A 13,819-nucleotide genomic window follows, 5' to 3' on the forward strand; every position below is an offset into this window, starting at 1 on the left:
TTCTACATATATATATATATATATATATGTTACCGCTAAAGCTCGAAAGCCGTTAATGTGCACATTACCTAGCTAATCTGCAGATTAACCGATTTGCTCCGTTAACGTGCGGAATCAAGAGTTTTCTGCATTTTACCTAGGTAATGTGCACATTAACGGCTTCCCTATCGTTAAAGTTCAAAAGTTTGTTTCTCTCATTTCCTTTCCCTACTCCTTCCACCCTCTCCCTCCACTTTTAGTTTGGTTTCGCCAGTGTCATATGTTTTGCAAATTCATTTCCTTAATTGTAATAATATTTTAAACCGTTTGATTCTTTGTATTATAGTTTTTTAATTGATTGATGATTGATTCTATCAACTAATTTGTTGATTGTTTGGTTGTATTAACTTGATTCTTTAGATATCAAAAAATAAATAACATTATGTTAATTTAAGCGTACAGAAACGTTGCTGTTGTTCCAGCAAAGATCTTATTTTCACTTTAACAAGTGCCTAGTAGGTAATGTGCAGATTATCTAGGTAATTTGAGAAATGAAACAATTTTCGGCACTTTAACGGATCACCCTAGTTAACCTGCACAATACCTAGATAATCTGTAGAATAACTGATTTCTGCACTTTAGCGGTAACATATATATATATATATATATATATATATATATATATATATATATAGGAGTTAACAAATTTCACTCATCTGAACTAGGAGAGGAGGGGGAAAAATTGCTGTTTCTCAAAAAGTCTCAGTTAAGAAAATGTGACCTGAGTGAGATCTTTTTAATGCATTATAAAGAAAGCTGATGATAAAACATGTCAGAGTAAGCAGCATCACAAACAGACACCAAATGTATATGTTAATTTAATATACCAATAAATTCCAGTAACTGCTCCCCCTCCCACTCTTAATCTACCAACATTACCAAAATAAAATTAACTATGAAACAATTTGCTGCTGTTTTTTTAAACTGAAAAATGCTTCTCACATTATTTTAAAGAATAAAGAGCACGAATTTTTAAAAGAAAAGAAAAGTAAGAATCTGAGCTTAATTTCTTGATGAATGAATGGTGGTTATTCCTTATAAGTTAATAACATGGATATTTTGATGCCAAATTATTATTATTATTACAGGCTACTCCAAGGAGTCCTTAGACTCATAGAGGGAGACCCTAAACATCATATCAAGAACTATTCAGCATTTGCACAGTATCTATAATACTTTGCTTTGAATTCATTCACAGTCATCGCACCGACAACAGACTCTGGCAGCTTATTCCACTCTCCAAGTAAAAACCTAGTTCGAATACACTTGCTAACTACACTCTTGCTCATTTCCATGGATGGACCCCAGTTCTCCCACCACACCTATTCTGAAAAATTTCCTCTGAATTAATCTTGTCAAAACCTTCAGTAATTTGAATGTCTCAATCATAAATAGGTTGATAGGTCACCTATCAACCTATTTATGTAATAACCCACAAATCTTCAACCTGTTCTCGTAAGGTTCATTCCATAAACCAGTTACCATCTTGGTCACTCACCTCTGGATCCTCTCTACTTCCTTCCCATCACCAAGAAACCCTGGTGCCCAGATCTGAGCACAGTAGTCAAGATGGGGGTCTTATCAAGGCTCGAAAGTATTCTTCAGTAACCAAGTGATCTGATGAGCTGCTTTAGCCACTTTTGCTATGTGCCCCCCCCCAAACTTCAACTCCCTATCCACTAACACTTCCAAGTCTGGCTTCATCAATTTCCACCAATGCGGTATACTGCTGATAATCTTTTCACTCCCCAGAATGCATAACTTACACTTTGCCACATTAAACTGACACCGATTCTACTTAGCCCAGTCTGCCAATCTATCCAAATCATCCTGCAAAATTTTGACATCATGTGTATTCACTATTGCTCTACACAACTTTGCATCATCAGCAAATAACTGAACAGTTCCTCTCAGATCATTTCCTATATAAATGAACAAATTAAATAGCAGTTGTTCATGAACAAAACCCTGAAGCATACTACTGGTCACAGGCCTTCTTTTGAACTCTACTCCTGAATAAACTACTCTCTGATATCTCTCCATTAACCACCATCCTAACCATCCCCATGTATTGCAGTGTACTGATTAGAATGATATCCATGTGATATCTTTTCCATATGTCCATGTGATATCAAAGACATCAGATATCCATGTGATGTCAAAGATATCCATGTGATATCTTGTCAAAGACTGCAAATTCCAGACATCACTGTAAACCCTTATCCAATTCAGCCATCACTGTATTATAAAATGTGAGCAAGTTACTGAGGCATGATATACCCTTCACAAAACCATGCTGCCCACATACAGTATCCCATTTCCATCTATCCATTCCTGTATTTTGCTCTTGACCAACTTCTCCAGTACTTTGACGACTTCTGATATGCTGATCGGTCGGTAATTTGCAACAGTAGTCTTGGAGCCTCCTTTATGCAATGGAACTATCCCCCCCCCCCCTCTTTCTACCCCTCGGGACTAACCCAGAGCTGATACATTGATTAAACAATATGGTCAAGGGCACTGACAATTTTTTTGCTGCTTCATGTAAGACTCGAGCTGGTATACCATCCAATTCCACAGATGCATTCATGTCAAGGTTCTGTAATATGCTATTCACTTCTGCAATATCACTGATTGGATGATATACTCTTGCAAAGTGTTCGCTTAGTAATTCTACTATTTTGACTGATTCAGTTACCTTCCTACTATTGGCATTCTTTAAAATCATTCTGCCATATACATTTTTTCTTTTATTTGCCGCATATCGAAAGAACTGTTTGGGATTCTCTTTAGTCTATGTTGCTAACTTCCTTTCATACTCTGCTTTTGCTTTTGTTATCACACTAGTTACCCTTCTGGCCTGTGCCTTGTACTGTTCATGTGCCTGCAGGTCACGTTTCTCCTTAAATTCCCTCCACAATTGTTTATTTTTTTTGCAGCTCCAGTTTAATGGTGGTTACTCATCCATTTAACTCCGACTTAATTTACTCTCCTGAATCTAGGTATGCAGTCAGTCACCACCTCCCTCAAACATTCCTTTACCACTTCCCATGCTCTACCAACATCCAGCCCTTGAAGTTTGACATGCCACAGCACTGATCCAAGCAATCTCCTAAGCTTGTCATACTTACCAGCCTAGTAATTCCACATATACCCTGTCTTAATTGTAAAATTCCATACATTTAGCCACCTCCCAGGTCAAGACCATATGATCACTCTCAGCAACTGGTGGCAACGTGGTCATATTCGTTATAGACAATTTCTCAGATGCAATTACTAGATTGAGCACTCTCAAACCCCTAGTATATTCCATTACATGCTTCTCAGGTAATTATCCCTCAGTAACTGCATAAAATCGATTTTCTTCCTCCTGTGTCCTCTCCTGCTTCTAATCAATGTTACCATATTTGAAATCCCCCATAATAATTACCTGTCCTCCACTCGTTCAGTCTATTTGCTGATGCATACTATCTCTATCATCTATTCCATCCCCTGGTCTATACCAGCACCTAATTGTATATTTTGTTCTGCTGGCCTCAATCTCAACACCAGATAGCATGAAATGTGCTATTTTCACTGTCCTGCAGTCGAACTTCTATTCTCTTGTTGCCGTTCATCAGCTATCATCATTAACACTCCTCCCCCCATTTCTTTTCTCTCTATCCTTCCTGAACACACTACACCCCTTCACCCATATATATAGTTGAAATTCTATCCCACTAACTATATCCTCTTCTGTTAGCCATGTCTCACTAATGCCAATAACCTTTGGCTCGGATTGATAACTTACAAGTATATTTTACAGTGATCCATTCAACTATAATTAATCGCAAAGAAAATATAATCTGTTAATATAATAAAACAATTATCAATTAAAGGCAATATTTTGCAGGTAAATGTTCTCAGTAAATATCAAAGTATTGTTCTTACCTTCTATTCCGATATATTTCCATTGGCCTCGTTTATTCTTTACTGATCTGTAATTGGCTGCCACATGTTTAGGAATTATGCATCCCATTCGAACAGATATAGCATCATTGTTAAAACTGGAAAGAAAAAAGTACATACATTTTTTTAAAAAAAATATCATCACCACCAACTTCCTTCTATAGTAGGAATCAGATGAATGAACCCTCAAGGATGTGCAGGACATTATGATATCACTACATTATCATCAAATTGCTGATATGTACCTAAGGGAGTGTACAGGATAATTATGATAGTAAAATATGAAAGAGTTACACCATTACTAACTTCCAATCAACAACTTTCCTCCAAATTAATCTATTATCTAGACTCCATCAAGACTCCAACATTATCAGATCTTATATGTCTGTCTTTTAAGGTACTTTTTACTGTATCAATTCATCTACATCTTGGTCTTCCTCTGGGTCTTTTTCCTTCCAACCTGGCAAAGACTTGTTTTGCTAATCTTTCCTCTCCCATTCTATTTAAGTGGCCATACCACCTGAGATTAGCTCTACGAACTGTATGCTAACAATTATTTCCTAATATCCTCATTTTTAATGTTATACTGCCATTGGTGCTATCTGTTCACTCCAATTAATCTTTCTCACAACTCTCATATCAGAGGTCTCTAGTTTTTGATCAAGTGTTTTATTTTTAACCCAGCTCTCAGATCCACAAGTTAAATTTGGTTTGAACACTCTCTTATATATAACTAATTTAGTGTTTTGATTAATTTCTTTCTTATTCCATATGAATTTATTCAGCTGATTTCCTATCATACCAGCTTTACTAATTCTGTTGTCTATTTCCATATTCAATTTGCCACCTTCACTAAATATTGTGATTAAATAGCTGAAATGTTTTACTTGTTCTATAGGTTCACTATTCAGGATACAGCTGAGGTTTTCAATGTTTCTGCTTATTTTCATTGTCTTTGTATGCTTATTTTCATACCACATTTATTCCAACAATTATTCAATTTAGTCAAGGAATCCTACAGACTTGTGCTAGATTTATTCAGAAGTATAGCATCATCTGCATAAAGAGTTAAGATTAACATCGCCAATTTTGATACCAGATTTAATACCACTTTCCTTCATGATGTGATCCATATAGATAATGAATAATAGTGGAGATAACGTGAACCTTTGTTGCACACCTGATATAACATCAAACCATCTTCCTTTAATTCTAACTACTGACTTACAGCTTAAACAGAGACTATGTATTGCTTAATATAATGTCCCATGTAGCATTTTGAAGTTTTCCTCTTGGCACCTTGCCATAAGCCTTTTCCAGATCAACAAAACTTAAATAACAAATCTTTGTTATATTCCCAAGATTCCTAATCTATTTGTCTTAAAGTGAAAATCTGATCCTGACAACCTCTCTTTGGGCTGAATTCAGCTTGTTCTTCAATAAGCTTACAGCTGGTTGCAAAACGTTTAATTGCAATATTTGATAGTATCGAACAAGTAAAAGAACTCACCTCAAATTTAGTTTTATTTTTATAACTTAAAAAACTTGAGAGAAGAAAATATTGAACTTTCTGACAAGTTTTCCTGTAGTAAAGAACTGGAGTCTTGTTTTCACCTCACTGCCATGTTATTTGCCATGCCAATCAGTATTGCACTTGTGCAAAGTTTGTATTTATGAAGAGGATGTTGATGAGAAGAAAATAGGTTCTGAAAATTGGAACTTTAAGGGACAAATATAGTTTAATGGAAAGGCCATTTTTTTTCAAAAAGGTGGAAAAGAGCATTATTTGGTAAACAAAGAGTTCTCCAAAAATTAATGGATGAAATGGACAGTTCCTTTTGATGTTATGCAGCAAACTTGTTCTAGTTAAATATTTTGAACACATTGTTTTTGTTTCCAAGGTTAAGGGAGAAATTTCCAGAAGAAGAAAAAAAAAAAAAGGAATGACCTGACATGTTAAAGAAGACATGAAAGAAGAAAATACATTCTTTCTTAAGAAATGTTGTGCACAAATTATTTAATATTTTTTGTTTTGTTTTAAAAGAAAAACAGGCATGGGTTAGTTCAATGGGCACTGTTGAGAGAGGAAGAAACTGTCTTCCTCTTCGTGTAGCTTCCTCAGTGAGAGGATGCAGCACCATATCCTTCCAGTTCTCTCTGTTGGTGGCTTTCCTTTTTGTTTCTGCACAGCCAAGAAACTGTTAGGTAAGTTTAAATTAACCCTTTGTGTGTTCTCATCAAATCCTGTGATCTTGAAGTAAAAAAAAATAAGAAATCTTGTGTGATGTTTATGTTCTTTATGTCTAATATTAAGATTGTGGGCCCTTTTTTAAGCTTTATTTATAATGCAAAATTGTATAGGGCTTGCAAAACATAAAACATTTTATACACACTATAACACCCATGCAATACCCAAATTTATTAATATTATTTATTTGTAAATAAGGATATTAATTTTGAATTTACATTGTCTCTCACAGAATCTTTTTAATACTTAAGTTAATGTATTTTTATAATAATACCCAAGATCTGATATAGTAAACAACTCTGGTATGTCTTGTCTTAAGCTTTTCACGAACCACTGAGGTTTTAGCTGTGGACTTCACAACTGCGACAGTCTCAAGGATAAGGTGGTTGGCCCTATGCCTCCCGGTGTGTCTTATGTCTGTAGATGTGTTTGTTCATGGGGCTGGTTTGCCTGTTCTGGTGAATGAAAAATCCGAGTTTCAGGTGAAAATACCCCCCCCCCCCCCTGCCTCCATATGAGACTGGCTACTCACCTTTAGATGAAAGAGACCAGATAAAGGTTCCTCATGCTTTGGACGGGAATCGAACCAAAGTCTTTCCAACCATAGGCTTTGTCTATATTGACTGAGCCATTGAGGTATATCTCAAACCACTCTGGTATACTACAAACAACTACTTTCATATCTGTAGTTTCCAGTCTTTGATCAAATGTTTCATTTCTAACTGAAAATTTAAATTTGATTCGAACTCTGTCTTGTGTACAGAAAATTCAGTGTTTGGACTAATTTCTCTCTATCTATCTATCTCTCCTTTCCATCTGATTCAGACAGGCTGGGTCTCCTCCTAATGAGGAGTCACGGCAAAATAATGCAGCCAGCATGCCACTCCTCTGCTGCATCCCTAATGGAGGTATCAATGAATGTAGTCCATGTGTTCACAGGACCAGTTTGCCTGCTTGCAGGATGAAAAAAACCCTACTACCTGTGCCCCAGAGCGGCTAATTTGGCTATGGCTGAGGAAGATCCTTGAGCTCCTCACATCACTGACGGGAATTGAACCTAGGACACTCCTTCCCCAGGTATATGGTTGCAAAGTGCACAGGCACTAGGCTAACCGGGTTATTCCATATAAGTTTATTCAACTGGCTCTCAATTATACAACTTTGCTTATTCTACTGTCAATTGCTGGCCTGGTTGGCTGAGTGGTTAAAGTATCTGCTCTCCAACCAACAGACTGAAGGTTTGAATCCCTTCATGCTAAAAATAGAAAAAAAAATCCTTAGCTTACCCATGGTACAAAACATACTACAGGTTTACAAATAACCTGTCATTGGTAGGAACAACATAAAAAAATATAAAATTTCTCATATTTAATTCCATCTTTGCTAAAAATAGTGCCTAAATAGCTAAAATGTTTTACATGTTCTATAGGTTCTCCATTCATGCAGCTGATGTTTTAAATGTTCTACTGCCTATTTTCACAGTCTTTGTCTATTTACTGATGATTTTCATGATAAATTTGTTACTGGTTATTCTCAGCTCACTATTCTGTTCTCATGATTTCTCAATTATTTGTCTTGTTCTTGTTTCAATACTGGAATACCATGAGTTGGCATAATAAACTATAAAAATGGATGAAAATTCACATTAAAACTTATTTATTTGTAGAATTTTTGCCTAAGTTTCACAGGTCTTCACAATACAGAATTATAGAATGGCAATCAAACAAAAACAGACAATTCTAAAAAGGTTAGCTGTGGACTTCACAACCTTAGTAGCTATTAATGCCATCTAAGATATCTTGTAAGATGATGTAGATATCTTACAAGATAATTTAAATAAATTGGCAGTATGGGCAAAGGACAATGGTTGTCAATTCAATGTAAGATAAGAAAATCAGTCAACAATTTCCTAAAACAAAAGAGGCTCAGTTTCTTCAACAAACAACAACAAAACACAGTTTCTTTACAAATTAAATGCTCTTCATCCTAGGATCCAATTCATCTTAGAAAAAGAAATAGATAACAAATAGCCTTTTTAGATCTACTAATTCTTCATCAATCAGATGGCAGTTTTTAGAAAGAAGATTATACAGGCTGTTATTATCCATGATGAATCGCACCACCATCATCAAAAGGCTGGGACTTTTAAAACCTTATTACATTGTGTTCATTCTTTATGTTTTTTTGATGAATTTTTATAGAAAAAATTATAACATATTAAATCCTCCTTCTGATCAAATGGTTTTAATGATTCTTTCATCAAAAAAGCATTTAACAATCATATAATATCTGCCACTGCTTATGCAAAAAAAAAAAAAAACTCCCATTCCTGTCCCTTATGTGGTGAGTGGTGGTTAAAGTATTGGAAAAGTTAGTTAAAAGTAAAATTCAGGAATAGGTTGATAGGAATATGATACTTTATAGGGGGCAGCATGGCTTTGTAAAAGGTAGGTCCTGCCTCAGTAATTTATTCACATTTTATAATAAAGTGACAGAAGAATTAGATAAAGAAAATGGCTACAACATGATACTACTGGACTTTGCAAAGACATTTGACAGAATACTGCATGGAAAACTATTACATAAGTTGGAACAATGGGATGGATATGAGGTTGGTGGCATGGTGGAGGCGGCTGATAGACATCAGAGGATGGTGGAGGGGAATCAAGGTGAATGAGGAGGATTACTGGAATGCCCCAGGGCTCTGTACTAGAACCATTACTCTTTAATTATTAATTTTTATGGCTATTTTTCTTACTCTTTGCTACTACTCTTTAATTTGTCTATTAATACACAGCAGAAAATTTGAAGGGCGACATTCAGTTGTCTGCCAATGATGCAAAATTGGAGAGGGAAATAGTTGAAAATGGTGATGTAGATATATGTAGATATCTTACAAGATATTTTAATAAATTGACAGTATGGGCAAAGGACAATGGTTGTCAATTCAACGTAAAATGTAAGGTAATGCACTTTGGAATGAAAAGATTACACACTTTGTATCATATTGATGGTAATAGTTTATAGGAAATTGATGAGGCTAGGGATCTGGGGGTGATGGCGGATAGAGATTCAATGGTATATTGTGAGAGTTGGTAAAATAACTCAGAGGATTACTTGGATGATGAAAAGCACATTGACAAGCAAAGTTAGAGAAGTTATTATTCCTCTTTCTAACGCTTTGATTCAGCCATATGTTGACTATTGTGCACAGATTTAGCGACCTGTGTTTTGTGGGGATTGGGAGGTTGTGTAGAGGATTCAGAGACGAGTGACTAAGCTAGTGACAAGTCTGTCGATTGTTCCCTATGAGGATAGATTGAGGATGTGTGGGTTGCAGAGTTTAGCTGACAGGCAGAAGAAAGGGGATATGATGAAAAAGTTACCAAAAAAAAGGGATACTATAAGATTGATACAGAAGAAATTTTGGTACAACATGACAGAATTTCCTGTCGGCTGGGGTGTCACCTGGTAAAGTAAGACCCCCGAGGTTTTCACCAGGAAACCAGGGCAAACAGTGAAAAGTCAGCTACCGGAACAAATCCTGAACCCCCCCCCCCCAACTCAACATCACCAGAGATCAAGATCACTACTAACAACATAAGAAGCCTGAATGGCAAAGAATGGAACTAGTAGAAGTATTGGATAAGTACCAGATTGACACAATAGGGGTGACTGAAACAAAAAAGACAAAGATGGTGAGATCTTTCTAAGCAATAAATACAAAATGTTATATTCAGGCAATGACAATAAAGAAAAAGAAGGTGTAACTATAGTATTGAACACAAAATATTAGGCTAATCTTCCTGAATGGCAAACAATATCAAGTAGAGTGATGTGGATAAATATCAGAATGGAGGAACTGGACAATGAGACTTATTTGTGCCTATGATCCCATAGAAGGTTCTATTAAGGTAGAAGTGTAGGAATTTTTGCCTTAGAGAAAGTAACTAACACAATGAAAAAGGAAATATTGGGGATCTAAATAGCAGAGTAGGAAATGATTGTCAGACATACCAAAATATTTTGGGAAAATTTGGGAAAAAAAAATAAAGCTAATAATAATGGCAAATACCTGTTAGATTTCTGCTCAGGACATGAACTGGTTATTACTAACACAATGTTCCAACATAAAAATGTGCACAAATTCACATGGAGAGAAGAGGCAAGGAATAAGAAAAGTCTCAATGACTATTTTATTGTTGATAGTGACATTTTCTCACTGGTGCAGAACACTAGCATGTACAGAGTATTTCAAATAGGAAGTGATCACCATTTAGTCTTGAGAAGAACATGTAAGAAAGTTTTAAAGTGAAGTGAACTGCAGACACAAACATTACTGAAGAAAAAATGAAAGAGTTTGAGAACAGGAACCAAACCTTGAACATTCAGTGGCAAGCCTTGAAGGAAACCCTGACTGATTCAGACAGAGAGGCATGTAGTGAGGTTGTCTGCAATAATAGAAAAATCAGAACTCCGTGGTGGACACAGGAAGTTAAAGAGGCAGTGAAGGAAAAGAAGAAAGCATATCAAAAGTTCCTGGCAAATAAGTCAGCTTGTGCTCTTAGAGAATACAGAGACAAATGTAAGAAAGCTAAACACTGTAAAGCTAGCTAAACAAAAGTCATGGGAGGACCTTGCAAAGAACATAGAAAATAAACATCAAGAAGGTGGCAAAATATTCTGGAGGTTGTTGAAAAAGCTAAGAAATGGAGGAAAGAGTGCTCTAAAAGGAATTAGAGATGATAAAGGTGGCATGAGAAGTAGTGAAAAAAAAGATATCCTTGAAGTATGGAGTAATTACTTCGAATAATTGCTAAACGAAACAATCAGCGATAGCACAGTAGTAAAAAAAAACACTCAACAGGCATGCAATCAGGAATACATATTCGTATTTGAAGTAGGAAAAGTCATCAAAAGCCTGAAACATGGAAAGGCAGCTGGAGTAGATAATATTCGACAAGAAATGCTCAAGTATGGAGGTATAAAGTCTTACAGTGGCTGGACTGCATAGTTTAGAAGGCATGGACAGAGGGATGAATTCCAGATGACTGGAGTAGAGCTCTCATAGTACCCATATACAAAAAGGGAAATAAAACTGAATGTGAGAATTAAAGAGATATTTCCCTACTGAGTGTTCCTGGTAAGATTTATGCAACTATATATGAGAAACGGTTGAGAATGATTGTGAAAGGGAAGCTTGATGAAGAACAAACTCGATTCAGGACAAATAGAGGCTGTCAGGATCAGATTTTCACTTTACAACAGATAGCTGAGAAATCATGGGAATATAACAAAGATTTGTATTTAAGCTTTGTAGATCTGGAAAAGGCATATGACACGGTTTCAAGTGAAATGCTATTCAAAACGCTACAGTTATATGGTGTCAAATGGAGCATTATATCAAGCAATACTTAGAGTCTTTAGTTGAGTTGTAAGTCAGTAGTTAGAATTGAAGGAAGTACAGGAATATGGTTTAATGTCAAATCTGGTGTCAGTCAAGGATGTACATTATCCTCTCTGTTATTGATTATCTATATGGATCACATTATCAAGGAAAATTAAACTTGATATTAAAATTGGAGATGTTAATCTCAGCTATTTACTTTATGTAGATAATGTTATACTTCTAAATGAATCCAGTATAGGTTTGCAAGATTCCCCTGACTAAATTGAATAACTGTTGTAATAGATTTGGTATGAAGGTCAGAAATAACAAGACAAAGACAATGAAAATAGGCAGAAACATTGAAAATATCAACTGCATTGTGAATGGAGAACCTATAGAACAAGTAAAACATTTCAACTACTTACGCACGATTTTTAGTGAAAATGGTAAATTATATATGGAAATAGACAACAGAATCTATAAAGCTGGTATGATAGGAAGTCCATTCCACATATATCGAATTACAGAGAAATTAGTCAAAACACTAAATTAGTTGTATACAAGACAGTGTTCAAATCAATTTTAACTTACAGATCTGAGAGCTGGGTTAGAAAAAAAAAACACTTGACCAAAGACTAGAGACCACAGATATGAGAAACCTGAGAAAGATTATGGGCATGACTAGATAGCATCAGTGGCAATATCATATCAAAAATGAGAATATTAGGATCCAGGAATGTGCTCAGGTTGTATGGTCACTTAAACAGAATGGGAGAGGAAAATTTAGCAAAGCAAGTGTTCTCTGCCAGGTTGGCAGGAAAAAGTTCCAGAGGAAGACCAAGATGTAGATGGATTGATACAGAAAAAAGTGCCTTAGAAGACAGAAATATAAGATCTGATAATGTTGGAGTCCTTAACAGATTGTTTCGAGTAAAACTGTTGATTGGAACTTAGTAATGATGTAAGTTTTTCATGAACTTCTATCATATCCTGTACACCCCTTGAGGGTACATATCAGGAATTTGATGATGATGAAATTTTTAAATACATGGGGAAGTAGGGTAAAAACAAAGGTCACATATTAAAGCTGTCTAAGAGTGGGTTAGTAAGGGTCTGCAGACTAGGTTCTTTTCTTGGGGAGTATTGACTGAGTGGAATGGGTTACCAGAGGTGGTCACGAGCTCCAATAGTGAACAGGTTTAGTTGTGCGATAGGTATTGTGTTAATGAACAGAATGGGTCTCCTGCAATGAGTGCCTATAAATAATAATAATAATAATGTGCAAGACATTTCCAAATGCATACCAAGAATTTTAAAACCACTGAGCAGTTTTGTTGCTCCCCCCCCCCCATCAGAAAAGTCTCAACCTTTCTTGCTTCTCCTGAGGAAACGCATCTACCTGTAGGTTCCAGATGTCTACCAGATTCCTTGCTCTTGTGGCTTATCTTTTTTGGATAAACTGGAAGATCTGCTTTTATTTATCTAGAAGAACACAAGTCTCATATTAAATATTATGAGCCTGAATAGTCTGGACTTGCTGAGCATGCTATCTGCACTACAGAGTTAACCAGAACAAGACAAGAGTCCTTCATGAAAGTCATTTCTTCACAGAACAACTTTACAAAGAAATGTGTAAAATATTAATCTACTGTACTTACTTAAGCAGATCTGACAGTTGGCAGCTATCCCCTTAATGGAAGGGGATAGCTGCCTAAATGGAAGGGGATAGCATGCTTTTCAAATCTGGTAATCTTTCCTAATTATATATTTATTTATTATTATTAAGAGACTTCCAGGGAGTCAGGAACTCATCGAGGGAGGCCGCATACTACACACACACATACCAGCTATAATACTTGTTCTTGAATTCATTCACACTGCTTGCCCATACCTAATCCAATCTAATCATGCACCGTATGAGAGAATATCTAGCTATCATCCCTTCTTAGTGGAATTCATTCTCACCTTACAAGGATGCACTTCTGTCCTTTCCCCCACCCTCCATTGAAATTCTGTATGATCCTTTCAGAAGTTTGTATATGTCAATCACATCAACCCTCTTTCTCCTGTTTGCTAGTGTCTGCAGTATACAAATTCTCAATATGTCTTCATAATCAGTATTCCACAATCCTGATATTATTTTTAACACTCGCCTTTCCACTCTATCCACTGTATCAGAATCACAACAGAAACCC

At 35.9% G+C, this 13,819-nt stretch overlaps 1 protein-coding gene across 1 annotated transcript in view; it reads right to left on the bottom strand.

Annotated features, from left to right (window-relative positions):
* LOC150092961 (poly(A) RNA polymerase gld-2 homolog A-like) overlaps nucleotides 1–13,819 on the bottom strand; it is a 197,358-nt gene that overhangs the window by 26,222 nt on the left and 157,317 nt on the right. The window contains exon 13 of the mRNA XM_090413719.1: nucleotides 3,970–4,085. Within this exon, the coding sequence (XP_090269845.1) occupies nucleotides 3,970–4,085 (116 nt within the window). The remainder of the gene's footprint in view (nucleotides 1–3,969; nucleotides 4,086–13,819) is intronic.

The sequence above is a fragment of the Typopeltis vanoorti genome, chromosome 24 (assembly GCF_054136105.1).
Source record: "Typopeltis vanoorti isolate ZY-2024b chromosome 24, IOZ_Tvanoo_1.0, whole genome shotgun sequence".
In the NCBI taxonomy this organism is placed as follows: domain Eukaryota; kingdom Metazoa; phylum Arthropoda; class Arachnida; order Uropygi; family Thelyphonidae; genus Typopeltis; species Typopeltis vanoorti.